Raw genomic sequence first — 20971 nt, forward strand, 5'->3', positions numbered from 1 at the left:
CCAGAACTGGACGCAATACTCCAGTTGTGGCCTAACCAGCGCTTTATAAAGGTTCAGCATAACTTCTCTACTTTTGTACTCAATACCTCTATTTATGAAGCCCAAGATCTTTGGTAACCACTCTCTCAATATGTCCTGCCACCTTCAGGGACCTATGCACATTAACTCCCAGGTCCCTCTGTCCCTGCACACTCTTCAAAACTGTGCCATTAAGTGTATATTGCCTCTCCTTATTCCTTCTGCCAAATTCCATCTGTTACTTGTCTGCCCATTCTGCTAGCCTTTCTATGTCCTGTTGCAGTCGATTGATATCATCACTGTTTGCCACACCCTCAAGTTTGGTGTCATCGGCAAATTTAGAAATTCTACTCTGTATTCCAATATCCAGGTCAGTGGCCCCAGCGCTGACTCTTGGTCGTGGACTTCAGGAAGTCCAAAGGCGGAAGTCACACCCCCATCCACATCAATGGGGCGGAGGTGGAAAGGGTGGCCAGCTTTAAGTTCCTCGGAGTCCACATCACGGAAGACCTCTCCTGGTCCCTCAACACCTCCTCTCTGGTGAAGAAGGCCCAGCAGCGCCTATATTTCTTGAGGAGGCTGAAGGGATGTAATCTGTCACCCCCGATCCTCTCTAACTTCTACCGCTGCACTATAGAGAGCATCCTGACAAACTGTATCACGGTATGGTATGGCAGCTGTAGCTCCCATGACCGGAAAGCCCTGCAGCGGGTAGTCAAAACTGCCCAACGCATTACCGGCACCCGGCTACCGACCATAGAACATATATATCAGAAACGCTGCCTACGGAGGGCACAGTCCATCATCAAAGACCCTACCCACCCCAGCCACAGTCTGTTCGCCCTCCTACCATCTGGAAGACGCTACAGATGCATTCGCACCCGTACGACCAGATTTAGGAACAGCTTCTTTCCCAGGGCTGTCATCCTACTGAACTCCACAAATAAACACTAAAGCCTGCACATCTGCCGATGCACTTTATTATGGTCATATTTATGCTAATATATATGTACAAATGTATGTTGAAATGTTTAAGTGTCCTAATCCAAATTGTACACTCCCGGGAGCCGCAAGCCTACATTTCGTTGTACTGCACTTGTGCACTAACAATGACAGTAAAAGTTGATTTGATTTGATTTTGAAAAACAGCCATTTACCACAACTTGCTGTTTTCTGTCCTTAAGCCAATTCCTTATCCAAGCTGCCACTGACCCACCTATTCCATGAGCCTCAGTTTTGTTAATCAGCCTTCTATGTGGTACTTTGTCAAACGCCTTCCGAAAATCCATGTAGACAACATCCATTGCATTCCTTTCATCAATCCTGTTACTTCATCAAAAAATTCAATTAGATTAGTCAAACACGCTCTGCCTTTTACAAACCCATGTTGGCTCTCCTTAATTTGCTTAAACCTCTCCAAATGCCCGTTAATTTTTTCCTTGATTATTGTTTCTAAAACTTTACCCACCACTGCAGTTACTAGGATTGCCCTTACACCCCTTCTTGAACAATGGTGTCACATTTACCACTTTCCAATCCTCAGGCACCTCCCCCGCATCTAAGGAAGATTGGAAAATTATGGCAAGCCCTTCCGTTATCTCCTCCCCCAATTCCCTTTGCAACCTGGGATGCAAGCCATCTGGACCAAGCGACTTGTCCACTCTAAGCATACCCAACCTTTCTAGTACATCCTGTCTATCAATTTTCACCCCTTCCATTGCTTCTACCTTTTCCACTTCTACCGATATTTTGTCAGCATCCACCTCCTTAGTAAACACCGATACAAAGTGCTCTGAGTATTCTAGCCTTGCCCTGCACCTCTAAGCATATATCACCTTCTTTGTCTCTAATAGGCTCCACCCCGCCTCTTACTACCCGCTTACTGTTTACATGCCGGTAGAAGATTTTTGGGTTCCCTTTTATCTTAATCGCCATTCTACTCTCATATTCTCTCTTTGCCAATCTTATTTTCATCTTCACATCCCCTCTCAACTTATTGTATTTGGTCTGGTTCTACCTTGAAGAATTCACCATCATACACCCTCTTTTTTTTGTTTCATCATCTTCTCTATCTCCCTCGTCATCCAAGGAGCCCCTTGTTTTAGTTCCCTTACCCTTCCCTCTTGTTGGAATGTACCTAGCCTGTACTTTGAATATCTCCTCCTTAAAGATCACCCATTGTTCTGTTACAGTTTTTCCTGTCAGTCTTTGGTTCCATTTTACCCTGGCTAGATTCTTTCACATCCCATTGAAGTTAGCCCTATTCCAGTTTAGAAGTTCCACTCTAGATTGTTCCTTGCTCCTCTTCATTGCTAATCTAAATCTTATGATGATGATCACTCGTACCCGAGTGTTCTCCCACAAACACTTGGTCGACCTGGCCCACCTCATTCCCCAGTACCAGATTTAGAAATGCCTCCTTCTTAGTTGGGCCAAGAATATACTGGTCAAGGAAATTTTCCTGAACACATTTCAGAAATTCCTCCCCCTCCTTTCCCCTAGCATTATCCCAATCGATATTTGGGTAATTAAAGTCCCCCAATATCACCACTCTATAGCGCTTGCATATCTCTGCGCTTTCCCTGCAGATTTGCTCCTCTACCTCCCTCTCACTATTTGGAGTTCTATAGAATACCCGCAATAGCGTGATCATACCCTTTCTGCTCCTCAGCTCTAACTAAATGGATTCTGTCCTGGTCCCCTCAAGAACATCCTCCCTTTCCAACCCTTGCTTGCACTGCCACCCCACCTCCCTTTGTTCCTTCCCTATCTTTTCTGAACACCTTGTACCCTTGAATATTAAGTGCCCAGTCCTCACCGTTTTTAAGCCACATTTCCGTTATTGCCACAACATATTGCCACACGGCTAATTGTGCTTGTAGCTCACCAACCTTATTCACCACACTGTGCGTTTACGTACATGCATTCTAAACCCATTTTTTAATTATTTGTAGTCTTTCTTAGTCTGCTATCTAATATGGTACTACTACCACAATATAGTACTACTTTCTTCTCTACTACTATCCAACACATTCACTCTTTTATGCACCTTATTCCTCTTTTCTACTCCTATATGCTGGTGCTTATCTCCCTGCCAAGCTAGTTTAAACCCTCCCCAACAGCACTAGCAAACCTCCCCGCGAGAATATTGGTCCCGGCTCTGTTGAGGTGTAACCCGTCCGGCTTGTACAGGTCCCACCTTCCCCAGAAACGGTCCCAATGCCTCAGGAATCTAAATCCCTCCCTCCTGCACCATCTCTCCAGCCACATATTCATCTGTTCTATCCTCCTATTCCTGTACTCACTAGCAGGTAGCACCGGGAGTAATCTGGAGATTAATAACTTTGAGATCCTGCTTTTTAATCTCTCTCCTAGCTCTCTAAACTCTGCCTGCAGGACCTCATCGCTCTTTCTGCCTATGTCATTGGTACCGATATGGACAACGACCTCTGGCTGTTCCCCCTCAAGAGTGTCCTGCAGCCGCTCAGTGATATCCTTGACCCTGGCACCAGGGAGGCAACATACCATCCTGGAGTCACGTCTACGGCCACAGAAACGCCTGTCTGCTCCCCCTAACTATTGAATCCCCTACCGCTATTGCTCTTCCACTCTTTTTCCTCCCATCCCCCCATGCAGCTGAGCCACCCGTGGTGCCGTGGACTTGACTCTGGCTGCACTCCCCAGAGGAACCATCGCCGTCACCAGTACTCAGAACAGAATACTTGAGAGCGCGATGCACTCCAGGGACTCCTGCACTTCATGCCTGGTCCTCCTCTTCTGTCTGGTGGTCACCCATTCGCTCTCTGCCTGAATACTCTTAAGCTGCAGGGTGACCACCTCCTGAAACGTGTTATCCACGTAACTCTCAGCCTCGCGGATGCACCGTAGTGACTCCAGCCGCCGCCCAAGCTCCATAACCCGGAGCTCAAGTTGCTGTAGCTGGCGGCACTTCCCGCACATGTGGTCGTCCAGGCTACGTGAAGTGTCCAGGACTTCCCACACGGCACAGGATGTGCACTCCACAGGACTGAGCTGCCCTGCCATGCCTCTATTTAATAGACCAAAAGAGGAACCCAGCAGAAATAAACTTAAAACTTAACAAAAAATACTCCCCAGCTACTCACCAATCAGAAAGTCTTTTGTTCTTAATAAAGGGAATGCCATGGGTATTATGGATTTTCAAAAGACATTTGATAAGGTGTCACATTGGAGTTTAGTTGATAAAATTAGGGCACACATCATTAAAGGGAGTGGGGCAGCGTGGATAAAAGTTGGCTGAAAGACAGAAAATAGTGGCGGCTAATGGATTTTTTGTCCGGATTGGTGGAATATAAACTGTGGTGCTAGGACCACGTATGTAAAGATTATCTGGACTTGGGTATAGGAGGCACATTATCAAAATCTGTTAACAATACGAAAGTAGGGTGTGGGTTAATTGTTTAGAGGAGCAAAGGCAACGGGGAGAACATTGACAGGCCTCAGATAAAAATTAATGCAGAGACATGCAAGGTGGTCAATTTTGAGGAGATGAATGAGAAGACATACATACAAGACAGTAAAACTTTAATACAGCAGACACACTTAGAAGCTCATAGAAGTGAGGGGACAAATTGACAAGCTGTTTAAAATAACATATGGGAGCCTAGGTTTTATGAAAGTTTATATGGTACAAAAGTAAAGAGGTAATGCTAAACCTATACAAATCATTGGTTAGGCTACAGTTAGAACAGCTTTTTCCTCTCTCAGGATGTGGGCGTTGCTGGCAAGGCCGGCATTTATTGCCCATCCCTAATTGCCCTCGAGAAGGTAGCAGTGGGCCGTCTTCTTGAACTGCTGCAGTCCGTGTGGTGAAGGTGCTCCCACACTGCTGTTAAGTGGGGAGTTCCAGGATTTTGACCCAGCGACGATGAAGGAACAGCGAAATATGTCCATCATGTCCACTTTTGGGTACTTTACTTTAAGAACCATGGACAGGGCGTCAGAGATTTTCCATACCAGGAACAAGAGGCTTCAGTTATACAGATAGACAGTGAAACTGGGGCTCTTTCATTAGAACAAAGAAGGTTAAGAGGGGACCCGAGAGAGGTGCTCAAAATGATGAGGGTTTTTTTTTTAAGAAGGTAAATAGGGAAAAATGATCTCCACTGGTCTGTGAGTCAGTAAAAAGAGGGCATAAATTAAAAGAGCAAAAGAACAAAGAGAGAAGTTAGGAGAAATATTTTTTCTTCTAACAGAGGGTTGTACCAGAATAAATGGTGGAAGCAGAATCCTTCACAGTTTTTTTAAAAAGGAAAATAGAGAATTATTTGAAAAATAAAAAGTAAATGGTATGGGGGAAAAGGACTAAGTGGATAGCTCTTTCAGACAGCCCGCACAGCACAGCATGCTCTCTGCGCTGTGAAATTCGATCATTCAAAGTCACAGCCTTCACGTCAGGAATGGAGAAAACGGGATAAAGTTATTCATTGTGGAGCAGTTGAAGGATAAGGGGTAAGCCATTTAGGACAGAAATGAGGAGGAATTTCTTCACCCAGAGAGTGGTGAACCTGTGGAATTCTCTACCACAGAAGGCAGGAGAGGCCAATTCATTAAATATATTCAAGAAGGAGTTGGATATATTTCTTAAGGCTAAAGGGATCAAGGGATATGGGGAGAAGGCAGGGACCGGGTACTGAGTTTGGATGATCAGCCATGATTGCATTGAATGGCGGAGCAGGCTCGAGGGGCCGAATGGCCTACTCCTGCTCCTATCTTCTATGTTTCATCTGTGTGCAACACATGGAAAGTTATGACCCTGGATAACATTTTAATCAATCTCAAGTGAATGTTTTAGCACCGGTGAACAGACCTTTCGGTATCTCTTCTTCTGGAAGTGTCAAACAAATAAAATCACAACTCCACTTATCACATACATACATGCACTGCATGTGGATAACCAGAGAAAATCATACTAAACAGATCACTGTGAAACATACATGATGTAAACAGACTGCTCCCCAGTTGAGAGGGCAGTACCACAGCCAAGGCACCAAGTCGTTTCTGTCAATACCTGCCTGCAACTAGGTGCAGAAAGATGCACAAAGGCTAACTGGGTTGACTGCTCAGATGGTGCCTCCGACTGGAGAACGACCACCTTCCATTCCATGGAACGACTGCCATGTACCCAGCTACCACTGTTCCCCGCACACCAACCTAACACGCTACTTCATTGGAAGAAAGCCTCAAGTTTAAGATTTGCTACTCAGAGTTTTTGCCTGATTATAACTATGTGAAGAACCTTGGAACATTTTATATTAAAGGGACTATATAACTGCAAGTTGTTCTGGATGTGACGTTATAAATGTACAACATACTGCTGAGAGAACTGGAATATTGTGAATTTACATTTATTCGCTACATATATAATGACTTTCATATTTATTGAATATTACAAATCACGTTCCAATAAATCCAACTTTCTACTATCCATTTCAATTCAACTCCTTTAAAATGGTCCAAATCACATACAGACTGGTGAAATGGACAGACACAAAACATGAAATTTAATGCGGAGAAGTGTGAAGTGATGCATTTTGGTAGGAAGAATGAGGATAAGCAATATAAAAGAAATGGTCAAATTTTAAAGGGGGTGCAGGAACAGAGAGACCGAGGAGTGTATGTACACAAATCTTTGAAGGTGGCAGGACAAGTTGATAAAGCTGTTCAAAAAACATATGGGATCCTGGGCTTTATTAATAGAGGAATAGAGTACAAAAGCAAAGACCTTATGCTAAACCTTTATAAAACACTGGTTAGGCCCCAGCTGGAGTATTGTGCTCAATTTTGAACATCACACTTTAGGAAGGATGTCAAGGCCTTGGAGAGGGTGCAGAAGAGATTTACTAAAATGCTTCCAGGGATGAGGGACTTCAGTTATGTGGAGTGCTGAGAGAAGCTGGGGTTGTTCTCCTTAGAGCAGAGAAGGTTAAGGGGAGACTTAATAGAGAGATTCAAAATTATGAAGGATTTTGATAGAATATATAAAGAGAAACTGTTTCATGACAGGAGGGTCAGTAACCAGAGGACACAGATTTAAGGTAATTGGCAAAAGAGCCATAGATAACACGAGGAGAAATATTTTTACGCAACGTGTTAGACACATAGCAGGAGTAGGCCATTCAGCCCTTCGAGCCTGCTCCGCCATTCAATGAGATCATGGCTGATCATCCAAATTCAGTACCCTGTCCCTGCCTTCTCCCTATATCCCTTGATCCCTTTAGCCTTAAGAAATATATCCAACTCCTTCTTGAATATATTTAATGAATTGGCCTCAACTGTCTTCTGTGGTAGAGAATTCCACAGGTTCACCACTCTCTGGGTGAAGAAATTCCTCCTCATCTCAGTCCTAAATGGCTTACCCCTTATCCTTAGACTGTGACCCCTGGTTCTGGACTCCCCGACCATCGGGAACAGCCTTCCTACATCTAGTCTGTCTAGTCCTGTTAGAATTTTATAAGTTTCAATGAGATCCCCTCTCATTCTTCTAAACTCTAGCAAATATAAGCCTAATCGACCCAATCTCTCTTCATACGTCATTCCTGCCATCCCAGGTATCAGTCTGGTGAATCTTCGCTGCACTCCCTCCATGGCAAGAACATCCTTCCTCAGATAAGGCGACCAAAACTGCACACAATACTCAAGATGTGGTCTCACCAAGGCCCTGTACTCGAATCCTCTCGCTATGAAGGCCAGCATACCATTTGCCTTAACCGCCTGCTGCACCTGCATGCTTACCTTCAGCGACTGGTGCACAAGGACACCCAGGTCTCGTTGCACTTCCCCTTTTCCCAATCTATTGCCGTTCATATAATAATCTGCCTTCCTGTTTTTGCCACCAAAGTGGATAACCTCGCATTTATCCACATTATACTGCATCTGCCATGCAACTGCCCAATCGCCCAACTTGTCCAAATCGTACTGGAGTTTCTCGGCATCCACCTCACAGCACACACGCCCACCCAGCTTTGTGTCGTCTGCAAACTTGGAGATATTACATCTAGTTCCCTCGTCCAGATCATTAATATATATTGTGAATAGCTGGGGTCCTAGCACCGATCCCTGCGGTACCCCACTAGTCACTGCCTGAGGATGATCTGGAATGCGCTGCCTGATAGGGCGGTGAAAGCAGATTCAATAATAACTTTCACAGGAAAATTCAATATATGACAACACCAACTTGCATTTATGTCGCGCCTTTAATTTTCTTTCTTTAACGTAGTAAAACATCCCAAGGTGCTTCACAGGAGTATTACGAGACAAAATTTGACACCCAGCCACATAATGCAATATTAGGACAGGTGGCCAAAAGCTTGGTCAAAGAGGTGGGCTTTGAGGAGGAAAGAGAGGTGGAGAGGCAGAGTGGTTTAGGGAGGGATTTCCAAAGCTTAGGGCCCAGACAGCTGAAGGCACAGTCGCCAATGGTGGAGCGATTAAAATCGGGGATGCACAAGAAACCAAAATTGGAGGAGTGCAGATATTTTGGAGGGTTGTAGGGCTGGAGGAGGTTAGAGAGAGAGGGAGGGGCAAGGCCATGGAGGGATTTGAAAACAAGGATGAGAATTTAAAAATCTAAGGTGTTGCTGGTCTGGGAGCCAATGTAGGTCAGCGAGCACAGGAGTGATGGCTGAAGGGGACTTGGTGCAAGTTAGGACACGAGCAGCTGTGTTTTGGTTGTGAAGTTTATGTAGGGTGGAGCTGGGAGACCGGCCAGGAATGCATTGGAATTGTCAAGTCTAGAGGTAACAATAACATACATCTGAAATGTTAACTGTTTGTCTCTCCACAGATGCTGCCTGACCTGCTGAGCGTTTCCAGCATTGTGTGTTTTTATTTTTGAAAATGGAGAAATGTGCAGGGAAGTGGAGAGCTCTTTCAAAGAGGCCGCACAAGCACGATGGGCCGAATCCCCATCCCCCCCCCCCCCGGTGCTGTGAGACTAGTTTAAACACATACCCAAGGGGGAGTCTGGAACAAAACATCTCAAAGTTATTTCGGATTCAGAACAAAAACTGAGTATTTAATGAATCAAGTGTCGGGCTCCCGTTCACTGGGACCGCTCCCCAATACACCAGGCCCGCGGGTCCGAGAGAGGGAGCAGCCAGCCCGGCGGCACAGCCCAGGGTAGAGCCGGGGCCTGGGGGTGAGGACAGATGAGACACTCGTTCACTGCCCCGGGGTGGAGGGGGGCCTAGGCCCGGGGAGGGGGGGTGAGGGGCCGGGTCCCGGGGTTTTTGGGGGGGGGGCGCGGTGGTGAGGGGCCGGGTCCCGGGGGGGGGGGGGGGGGGGAAAAGAGAGAGAGGGGTCGGGGCGGGCGCGCGGTGTGAGGGGCCGGGTCCCGGGAAGGGGAGGGTGAGGGGCCGGGGGGGGTGTGAGGGGCCGGGGGGGGGGGGTGAGGGGCCGGGTCCCGGGGGGCAGGCGCGAGGGGTGAGGGGGTGAGGGGCGGTGAGTGCGGTGCCCGGCCCAGAGTGCGGGGGCTTCGGGGTGAGCGCGAGCGGGGGGCCCGCGGGTGTCCGGGGTTTGGGCCCGCGGGTGTGAGTGGGTCCGGGCCCATGAGTTTGGGCCCGCGGGTGAGAGTGGGTCCGGGCCCAGGGGTTTGAGTGTGTCCACGGTTTGGGCCCGCGGGTGTGAGTGTCCCCAGGCCCGGGGTCTGAGTGTGTCCGGGCCCGGGGTTTGGGCCCAGGGGCTCGCGGGGTGTGAGTGGGCCCAGGGGCTCGCGGGGTGTGAGTGGGCCTGGGGTTTGGGCCCAGGGGCTCGCGGGGTGTGAGTGTGTCCGGGCCTGGGGTTTGGGCCCAGGGGCTCGCGGGTTGTGAGTGGGCCTGGGGTTTGGGCCCAGGGGCTCGCGGGGTGTGAGTGGGCCTGGGGCTCGCGGGGTGTGAGTGGGCCTGGGGTTTGGGCTCAGGGGCTCGCGGGCTGTGAGTGGGCCTGGGGTTTGGGCCCAGGGGCTCGCGGGTTGTGAGTGGGCCTGGGGTTGTGAGTGGGCCTGGGGTTTGGGCCCAGGGGCTCGCGGGTTGTGAGTGGGCCTGGGGTTTGGGCCCAGGGGCTCGCGGGTTGTGAGTGGGCCTGGGGTTGTGAGTGGGCCTGGGGTTTGGGCCCAGGGGCTCGCGGGCTGTGAGTGGGCCTGGGATTTGGGCCCAGGGGCTCGCGGGCTGTGAGTGGGCCTGGGGTTTGGGCCCAGGGGCTCGCGGGTTGTGAGTGGGCCTGGGGTTGTGAGTGGGCCTGGGGTTTGGGCCCAGGGGCTCGCGGGGTGTGAGTGGGCCTGGGGTTTGGGCCCAGGGGCTCGCGGGTTGTGAGTGGGCCTGGGGTTGTGAGTGGGCCTGGGGTTTGGGCCCAGGGGCTCGCGGGCTGTGAGTGGGCCTGGGATTTGGGCCCAGGGGCTCGCGGGCTGTGAGTGGGCCTGGGGTTTGGGCTCGCGGGCTGTGAGTGTGTCCGGCGGTCACTCACCCGCTCGCTAGTCTGCGCGCCGAATCTCTGATGCTCCCAGAGCCAGGCTGCGCGCGCACTCAGCGGCACGCTGCTCTGACGTCGCCACGTTCTGCGCGCGGGAGCTGGGTCCCCGCCCCCACTCGCTCTTGATTGGGCGGCTCTGGCAGGAGCGTCTTTGAGGAGATCGGGCTGCGGGTGGAGGGTGAGTGAGTGGCGGGTCCGCTCCGGCCTGGGACAGGGGCACCGACACCAGCACCTGCCCGGGACACGGCCCCGACCTGACTCGGGACCCGGCCCGCGGACACGGAGATCTGCAGCGGCTTTTACCTGCATCAGTACGATAGCAAAATACTACTGCTGGAAATCCGAAATAACAACAGAAAATGCTGGAAAAACTCAGCAGGCCAGGCAACATCTGGAGAGAAAATAGAATCGACGTTTCGGGTCTAACCCTTTTTCAAAACCTGCATCACCCCGGCTCCAGTTCACAGTGAGCGGTTCCCCCTTCCCTCATTAATTCAATTTTTTTCAATTCAAATCGCTTTATTGGCATGATAAGGTACATCTTATGTTGCCAAAGCATCAAAATACATTTATGGTTGAACACATAAACGCAGTTCTATTCATACAGTGTATAAACAGGTATATCCCTGAGTGTATAAATATACATTCGCATTATTTATATATACTCTTTTCTTAGGTTTACTGGTTGTCCCTCTGTTCATGGCAAGCTGTAACATAGTGTGCCGCCAGTGCTACACAGCTTCTCTCCTCCCCAGTAGGTATGGGAGTTTTTGGTCGTCATTCAGATTTCTGAATTCAGGGCATATTTGTCAGAATTTTTGGTAGAAATTCTCCCTGATGCCCTGATATTTTCCACAGGCTGTGAGGAAGTGCATCTCTGTCTCCACTACTCCCTGACTGCAGTGAGAGCATATCCTGTCCTCTCTTGGCAGCCTGGTCTGCCTGTGTCTGCCTTTTTCGATCGCTAGGCTATGTTCGCTAAGTCTGTACCTTGTCAAGGTTTTTCTCAGTTATCCTTTACCATGGTCAGGTACGCAGCCATGTTGTATTGTCTGTTTAGGGTCAAGTAGCAATTGAGTTTGCTTTGGGTTTTAGTTGTTTCTGCCCAATATGACAGGTATTTATTCTTTTGTTTAGTGACAATTGTGTTGGGTCGAATTCTCTCTGCTACGATGTCACTGTCCTGGGGCTGGTTATTGTTAGTAGTGTTAGTGGTTGCTTCACTGAGTCCCAGGACTAGTTGACTGAGGGAGTTATTCTTTATGGTCCTCTCTTGGCATTTCAAGGCTTCGTAATGATAGCAGTGGGGGTTGCTCATTTTTAGGTGTTTCCAAAATTTGGTGGCTCTTTTTTGGATAGTAATTATTAGTGGAAATTGGCCTAGTTCTGCCCTGCATGCATTGTTTACGGTTTTCCTTTGAGTCCGGAGGATACTTTTACAGAATTCTGCATGTAGGATCTCAATTGGGTGTTTGTCCCATTTTGCAAAATCTTGTTGTGTTAGCGGTCCCCACACTTCACTGCCATAGACTGCAATTGGTTCAATTACTGATTTGAAAATTTTGAGCCAAATGCTAATTGGGATTTCTATTTGGATTGATCTTTTAATGGCGTAGAAAGCCCTTCTTGCTTTCTCTTTCAGTTCATTCACAGCCAGTTTGAAATTTCCCGTAGAGCTGATTTTTATGCCCAAGTATGTGTAGTTAGTGGTTTGTTCGATTTTAGTTGTTCCTAGTGTGAGATTTACTTTGGGTCCCTGATGTCTGGATCTTTGTTGGAACACGAGGACTTTGGTTTTTTGGAGGTTTATTGTCAGGGCCCAGGTCTGACAGACTGATTCCAGCAGATCCAGGTTCTGCTGTAGACCCTCCTTAGTTGGTGACAGCAGAACCAGGTCGTCTGCATAGAGGAGGAATTTAACCTTGGATTCATATAGGGTGAGGCCGGGTGCTGTAGATTGTTCAAGTAGTTTTGCTAATTCATTTATGTAAATATTAAAGAGTGTCGGTGAGATTGGCAAACCCTGCGTCACCCCCCGCCCCTGTGGGAAGTATTTTGTTTGTTTGTCTCCAATTTTAACTGCACATTTGTTGTTTGTATACATTGATTTAATTACATCATATGTTTTTCCCCCTACCCCGCTTTCGATAAGTTTCAGGAATAGACCGTCATGCCAGATGGAATTGAAAGCCTTCTGGAAATCTATAAAGCATGTGTAGATTTTGCTTTTGTTTTGATGGACGTGTTTGTCAATTAGGGTCTGTAGGGTGAAGATATGATCTGATGTTCTATAGTTTGGCAGGAATCCAATTTGGCTTTTACTCAAGACATTGTGCTCCTCAAGGAGGTTTATAAGTCTTTTGTTTATGATACTACAGAAAACTTTTCCCATGTTACTGTTTACACTTGTCCAAGTGACTGTTAACTTTGTCCCTGATTATCGTTTCTAAAAGCTTCCCCACTACCGAGGTTAAACTGACCGGCCTATAGTTGCTGGGTTTATCTTTACACCCTTTTTTGGGGGTCGTTCAGCCCGATTGCCTGCCTCTCTTCCGCGGCCATGTTCGCGCCCGGGTGGCCCTGGAGATGGAGCACGCGGTGTCCACCGGTGCGCTTGAGCCCTTCCGCGACCGGTGGGCGCCACGGGGACTGGAGTGCATTATCAACCCGGACAACCAAATTCTAATTTGATTTGTTAAGTTTTATTTGAAGTTTTATTAATTTACAGTCAATTTGTTTATGTACTTAATCTTCTCTGGTGAAGAAGGCCCAGCAGCGCCTTTATTTCCTAAGGAGGCTGAAGGGATGTAACCTGTCACCCCTGATCCTCTCTAACTTTTACCGCTGCACAATAGAGAGCATCCTGACGAACTGTATCACAGTATGGTATGGCAGCTGTAGCTACTATGACCGAAAAGCCCTGCAGCGGGTAGTCAAAACTGCCCAACGCATTACCGGCACCCAGCTACCAACCATAGAGCACATATACCAGAAACGCTGTTTACGGAGGTCACGGTCCATCATCAAAGACCCTACCCACCCCAGCCACAGTCTGTTCGCCCTCCTGCCATCTGGGAGACGCTACAGATGCATTCGCACCCGTACGACCAGATTTAGGAACAGCTTCTTTCCCAGGGCTGTCATCCTACTGAACTCCACAAATAAACTCTAAAGCCTGCACATCTGCCAATGCATTTTATTATGGTTATGTTTATGTTAATGTATTACAAGCCAAATGTATGTTGAATGTTTAAATGTCTTAATCTAAATGTACACTCTCGGGAGCCGCAAGCCTACATTTCGTTGTACTGCACTTGTGCACTAACAATGACAATAAAAAAAAGTTGATTTGAAAAGAGTACACCCTTTTTTGAACAAGGGTGAAACATTTGCAATTTTCCAGTCCTCTGGCACCACCCTGGTTTCTAACGAGGATTGGAAGATTATGCCCAGTACCTCTGTAATTTCCTCCTTAACCTCCCTCACCATCCTAGGATGAATCCCATCCGGTCCTGGTAACTTATCTACAGACAGCCTTTCTGATACCTCCTCTATCAATTTTTATCTTATCCAGTAAATCCACTACATCCTCTTTCACTATGACTTTGGCTGCATCTTCCTTGGTAAAGACAGATGCAAAGTACTCTCAGTACCTCAGCCATGCCCTCTGCCTACATGCGCAGGCCTCCTTTTTGGTTCATAATCGGCCCCACCCCTCTAGAAACAGAGAAGATAGGAGCAGGAGTAAGTCATTCGGCCCCTTGAGCCTGCTCCGCCATTCAATGCGATCATGGCTGATCATCCAAATTCAGTACCCTGTCCCTGCCTTCTCCCCATATCCCTTGATCCCTTTAGCCTTAAGAAATATATCTAACTCCTTAAATATATTTAATGATTTGGCCTCAACTGCCTTGTGTGGTAGAGAATTCCACAGGTTCACCACTCTCTGGGTGAAGAAATTCCTCCTCATCTCTGTCCTAAATGGCTTACCCCTTATCCTTAGACTGTGACCCCTGGTTCTGGACTCCCCCGCCATCAGGAACATCCAGCGAGTATAAGCCCAATCGACCCAATCTCTCCTCATACGTCATTCCTGCCATCCCAGGTATCAGTCTGGTGAATCTTCGCTGCACTCCCTCCATGGCAAGAACATCCTTCCTCAAATAGGGCGACCAAAACTACACACAATACTCAAGGTGTGGTCTCACCAAGGCCCTGTACAACTGCAGCAAGACATCCTCTCGCTACGAAGGCCAACATACCATTTGCCTTCTTAGCCGCCTGCTGCACCTGCATACTTACCTTCAGCAACTGGTGCACAAGGACATCCAGGTCTCGTTGCACTTCCCCTTCTCCCAATCTATTGCCGTTCAGATAATAATCTGCCTTCCTGTTTTTGCCACCAAAGTGGATAACCTCGCATTTATCCACATTATACTGCATCTGCCCAATCACCCAACCTGTCCAAATCATACTGGAGTTTCTCGGCATCCTCCTCACAGCACACACGCCCACCCAGCTTTGCTCCTCTTACGATCCGTTTGTTATTTATATGCCAATAGAAGACTTTTGAATTCCCTTTTATGTTAGCTGCCAATCTATTATAATGGGGAACAAGGAAAAGCCAGAGGAATTAAACAAATACTTTGGTTCTGTCTTCACGGAAGAGAACACAAATAACTTCCCAGAAATGCTAGGGAACCAAGGGTCTAGTGAGAAGGAAGAATGAAAGGAAATTAGTATTAGTAAAAAAAAGTGCTGGAGAAATTAATGGGACTGAAAGCCGATAAATCCCCAAGGCCTGATAATCTGCATCCCAGAGTACGAAAAGAGGTAGCCATTGAAATAGTGGATGCATTGGTTGTCATCTTCCAAAATTCAGTAGTAGGGAACATGCTCGAGTATTATAAAGGATGTGATAACAGGACACTTAGAAAATATCAACGGGATTAGACAAAGTCAACATGGATTTATGAAAGGGAAATTGTGTTTGACAAATCTACTGGAGTTTTTTGAGGATGTAACTGGTAGAATAGACAAGGGAGAACCAGTGGATGTGGTGTATTTGGATTTTCAGAAGGCCTTTGATAAAGTCCCACATAAGAGGTTTGTGTGTAAAATTAAAGCGTATGGGATTGGGGGTAATATACTGGCATGGATTGAAAATTTGTTAACGGACAGGAAACAGAGAGTAGGAATAAATGGGTCTTTTTCGGGGTGGCAGGTGGTGACTAGTGGGGTACCGCAGGGATCAGTGCTTGGGCCCCAGCTATTCACAATATATATCAATGATTTGGATGAGGGAACCAAATGTAATATTTCCAAGTTTGCTGATGACACGAAACTAGGTGGGATTGTGAGTTGTGAGGAGGATGCAAAGAGACTTCAAGGCGATTTAGACAAGTTGAGTGATTGGGCAAATACATGGCAGATGCAGTATAATGTGGATAAATGTGAAGTTATCCACCTCGCTAGGAAAAACAGAAAGGTAGAGTATTATTTAAATGGTGCTAGATTGGGAAATATATATTAATGATCTGGACGAGGGAATTGGATGTAATATCTCCAAATTTGCAGACGACACAAAGCTGGGTGGGAGGGTATGCTGTGAGGAGGATGTCGTGAAACTCCAGTACGATTTGGACAGGTTGGGTGATTGGGCAGAAACATGGCAAATGCATTATAATGTGGATAAATGTGAGGTTATTCACTTTGGTGGCAAAAACAGGAAGGCAGATTATTATTTGAATGGCAATAGATTGGGAGAAGGGGAAGTGCAAAGAGACCTGGGTGTCCTTGTGCACCAGTCGCTGAAGGTAAGCATGCAGGTGCAGCAGGCGGTTAAGAAGACAAATGGTATGTTGGCCTTCGTAGCAAGAGGGTTCGAGTACAGGAACAAGGATGTCTTGCTACAGTTGTACAGGGCCTTGGTGAGACTGCACCTTGAGTATTGTGTGCAGTTTTGGTCGCCTTACCTGAGGAAGGACGTTCTTGCCATGGAAGGAGTGCAGCGAAAATTCACCAGGCTGATACCTGGGATGGCAGGAATGACGTATGAGGAGAGATTGTGTCGATTGGGCTTATACTCACTGGAGTTTAGAAGATTGAGAGGGGATCTCATCGAAACCTATAAAATTCTGTCAGGCCTGGACAGACTAGATGCAGGAAGGATGTTTCTGATGGCCGGGGAGTCCAGAACCAGGGGTCATAGTCTAAGGATAAGGGGTAAGCCATTTAGGACTGAAATGAGGAGGAATTTCTTCACCCAGAGAGTGGTGAACCTGTGGAATTTTCTGCCACAGAGGGCGGTGGAGGCCAGTTCATTAAATATATTCAAGACGGAGTTGGATATATTTCTTAAGGCTAAAGGGATATGGGGAGAAGGCAGGGACAGGGTACTGAATTTGGATGATCAGCCATGATCTCATTGAATGGCGGAGCAGGCTCGAAGGGCCGAATGGCCTACTCCTGCTCCTATCTTCTATGTTTCTATGAAATGTTGATGTACAAAGGGACCTGGGTGTCCTTGTACACCAGTCACTGAAAGCAAACATGCAGGTGCAGCAAGCAGTTAGGAAGGCAAATGGTATGTTGGCCTTCTTTGCAAGAGGATTTGAGTACAGGAGCAAGGATGTCTTACTACAGTTATACAGGGCCTTGGTGAGACCACACCTGGAGTACTGTGTGCAGTTTTGGTCTCCTTACCTAAGAAAGGATATACTTGCCATAGAGGGAGTGCAGCGAAGGTTCACCAGACTGATTCCTGGGATGGCAGGACTGTCGTATGAGGAGAGACTGGGTCGACTAGGCCTGTATTCACTAGAGTTTAGAAGAATGAGGAGATCTCATTGAAACGTATAAAATTCTGACAGGGCTAGACAGACTGGATGCAGGGAGGATGTTTTCCTTGGCTGGGGGAATTAGAATGAGGGGTTACAGTCTCAGGATACAGGGTAGGACATTTAGGCCTGAGATGAGGTGAAATTTCTTCACTCAGAGGGTGGTGAACCTGTGGAATTCTCTACCACAGAAGGCTGTGGAGGCCAAGTCACTGAATATATTTAAGAAGGAGATCGATAGATTTCTAGACACAAAAGGCATCAAGGGGTATGGGGAGAGAGCGGGAATATGGTATTGAGATAGAGGATCAGCCATGATCATATTGAATGGCGGAGCAGGCTCGAAGGGCCGAATGGCCTACTCCTGCTCCTAGTTTTCTATGTTTCTATTCTCATACTCTCTCTTCACCCCTCTTATTTACTTTTTCACTGCACCTCTGAAATTTCTATATTCTGCTTGATTCTCAATTGTATTCTCAACCTGACATTTGTCACACGCTCTCTTTTTCTGCTTCATCTTACTCTCTATCTCTTCGACATCCATGGAGCCCTGGCTTTAGTTGCCCTACCTTCCCCCCTCGTGGGAATAAGAACATAAGAACATAAGAAATAGGAGCAGGAGTAGGCCAATCGGCCCCTCGAGCCTGCTCCACCATTCAATAAGATCATGGCTGATCTGATCCTAACCTCAAATCTTCTATCACTCTGCATCCACCCGAACCCATGTGATCTCCCGGGAGAGGCGAAAAACCAGATAAAGACCCAATGGCCAATTTGGGAGAAAAAAATCTGGGAAATTCCTCTCCGACCCATCTAGGCGATCGAAATTCTTCCAGGAGATCACTCTGTCCCTATATTTTCTACAGTACTTACCTTCTGTAAAGGCGATCTCCACCCCAGCCAGGAACAGGAATAAAACCATCTCCTGAAATCTAACAGAATTAGAACACAGTAGGAGCAGAACAAGGCTACACGGCCCCTGGGCCCACTCCACTACCCACAGGGCCATGACCATTCCGAACCTAGACTCATGTCCAATTTCCTGCCCGCTCCCCGTAACCCTTAATTCCCTTTACTTCTAGGAAACTATCTATTTCTGTTTTAAATTTATTTAATGATGTAGCTTCCACAGCTTTCTGGGGCAGCAAATTCCACAAACCTACCACCCTCTGAGTGAAGAAGTTTCTCCTCATCTCAGTTTTGAATGAGCAGCCCCTTATTTTAAGATTATGCCCCCTAGTTCTAGTTTCACCCATCATTGGGAACATCCTCACCGCATCCACCCGATCAAGCCCCTTCACAATCTTATATGTTTCAATAAGATCGCCTCTCATTCTTCTGAACTCCAATGAGTAGAGTCCCAATCTACTCAACCTCTCCTCATATGACCACCCCCTCATCCCCGGGATTAACCGAGTGAACCTTCTTTGTACTGACTCGAGAGCAAGTATGTCTTTTCTTAAGTATGGACACCAAAACTGTATGCAGTATTCCAGGTGCGGTCTCACCAATACCTTGTACAACTGCAGCAATACCTCCCTGTTTTTATATTCCAACCCCCTAGCTGAACCATCTCTTTAAAGGCAGCCCATTGTGTGATTACAGTTTTGCCTGCCAATCTTTGATTCCAATTTACCCGGGCCAGATCCGTTCTCAACCCACCTAAATTTGCCTTCCTCCAATTAGTATTTTTACTCTAGATTGCTCCCTGTCCTTTTCCATAGCTAATCTAAACCTTATGATACTATGATCACTGTTCCCTAAATGTTCCCCTACTGACACTTGCTCCACTTGACCCACCTCATTCCCCAGAACCAGATCCAGCAATGCCTCCTCCCTCGTCGAGCCGGAAACATACTGATCAAGAAAGTTCTCCTCAACACACTTCAGAAATTCTTCCCCCTCTCTGCCCTTTACACTATTACTATCCCAGTCTATATTAGGATAGTTGAAGTCCCCCATTATCACTACTCTATAGTTCTTGCACCTCTCTGTAATTTCCCTGTAAATTTGCTGTTCTATATCCTTCCCACTAGTTTGTGGCCTATAGAATACACCTAGTAGTGTAATGGCACCTCTATTATTTCTTAACTGTAACAAAATAGATTCTGTCCTTGACCCCTCCAGGACATCCTTTCCCCCCAGCACTGTAACATTCTCCTTAACCAGTACTGCCACCCCACCTCCTTTCTTTCCTTCCCTATCTTTCCTGAACACCTTATATCCAGGAATATTTAAAACCCAATCCTGCAGAATAACTGCAAGCAAAATATTTAATAACATAAATCTCGTGTGAATTTATACCAACCAATATCATCAAAGTTGATTATTTTCTGTTGGTGACATGTATTCCATAAAATCTTTATTCTACTTCTGTAATTGTTCTCCCCTTATCTTCCTCTTCTGAAGGTGACTTTTCATGCTCGGACACGCTTCCATGAGCAGTAATGGCCTTCCAGCACTTCCTGCAAATGGCCACATTTGATGTAAGTCTATCTGTAGACAAGGTGACCTTGGGGGTAATATGCTGTGCCTGATCGTGTCTAAACCCAGTGCTCGCACATGCACTTTCGGCGGGGGAAACACATGACAATTAAAATCAACCTTTCAAAATACTGTAGTAAGGAAACACACCATCATTTTAACTACAATGGACACCATTATGTAATCGCATAATTAATACTTTAAAATACTAGTGGGTGTCACTTTTGAACAATCTCATTGGCCAGTAGTGACCTATCAAATCTTAGTAAAGTTTTTAAGCAATCTCATTGGCAAATGGAGACTTGTGTTGAGCATTCTAATAACTGCAGCTAGTCACATGACTAAGGTAATTGTTCCTTGTGTGATTGGCATGGACTTCGAGCCAAGCTGGTAAAGGCAGCTGAGGTTGGTGACGGCGTGGCACCATTCTATTTATACAGTCTTGCCGTTTTGGCCTTGGGTAATTGCTGCTCAATTGGAAGGATGTGAATGAAAAATCAGATGTCATTACTTCCTGATAATCATGTGACTGTAACAAAGAATTACATCACAATACTAGGTGACATCCGAGGAGCAGTTTCAGCTGATTTTCTTGGGCTACAAAGAAAAAATCCCTGCAAAAATATGTGAGCAAGCTCATAAATAGAATATATATTGGAAATGGATAGTTCAACATTTTCTCTTTTTGTTATAAATGATATTTTGATTTTATATTATTTTTATAGATAAATCGGAAATCTTAGGGCAGTTTGGGAAGCAGAGAAGTAGAGTTTGTTGGGGGATTGAAGTTTCTTTGCTGTATGGGCTGAAGAGGTGGGGGATGCAAAACTGAAGCATACAGCACAACCACTGGTGGGAGGGTGTAATTACAACGTGACAGGTTTACATAGGCAGTTTCCATAAATGTGGACATAGCAATTTATAATGGGAAAAGTTGACACAAAAGTATGACAGAAACATGATAACAGGGAGTACGGTTTTGTAGATGGGAAGTACATGCAGATGTAAGATTTTTAATATATTCTAGTACAGGCAGATAAGCATCTCCCCCTTGACCTTGCTTGAGGAGGGACATTTCTGATGGTTATTGAGATCCTGGAACAGTAGTTTGCCAATCGTGTAATACAACAAATTTACTGAAATAA

General features: G+C 46.6%; 2 protein-coding genes across 10 annotated transcripts in view; one reads left to right on the forward strand and one right to left on the reverse strand.

Moving 5' to 3' along the window:
• phf6 (PHD finger protein 6) overlaps nucleotides 1-10616 on the reverse strand; it is a 109040-nt gene extending 98424 nt beyond the window's left edge. The window contains exon 1 of one of the 4 annotated variants that reach the window (XM_086002434.1): nucleotides 10498-10616. The gene's annotated coding sequence lies outside the window, so the exon portion shown is untranslated. Of the gene's footprint in view, nucleotides 1-1175; nucleotides 4007-10497 lie in introns of those variants that run through there. The other 3 variants (XM_086002442.1, XM_086002449.1, XM_086002438.1) reach the window with 3 other exon arrangements.
• A 25-nt stretch (nucleotides 10617-10641) lies between these two features.
• The window catches only part of LOC147125397 (calcium-binding protein 39-like), a 73065-nt gene continuing 62735 nt past the window's right edge, over nucleotides 10642-20971 (forward strand). For 3 of the 6 annotated variants that reach the window (XM_086002458.1, XM_086002473.1, XM_086002479.1), the window contains exons 1-2: nucleotides 10642-10969; nucleotides 19752-19828. Coding sequence is in view for 3 of the 6 variants with exons in the window: in XM_086002479.1 (XP_085858605.1) it covers nucleotides 19790-19828 (39 nt within the window). In the remaining 3 variants the exon portion in view is untranslated. Of the gene's footprint in view, nucleotides 11122-19751; nucleotides 19829-20971 lie in introns of all 6 variants that reach the window. The other 3 variants (XM_086002487.1, XM_086002493.1, XM_086002465.1) reach the window with 3 other exon arrangements.

Source organism: Somniosus microcephalus, chromosome 1 (assembly GCF_052327205.1).
Source record: "Somniosus microcephalus isolate GS21.2 chromosome 1, FLI_Smic_1.0, whole genome shotgun sequence".
NCBI classification, from domain to species: domain Eukaryota; kingdom Metazoa; phylum Chordata; class Chondrichthyes; order Squaliformes; family Somniosidae; genus Somniosus; species Somniosus microcephalus.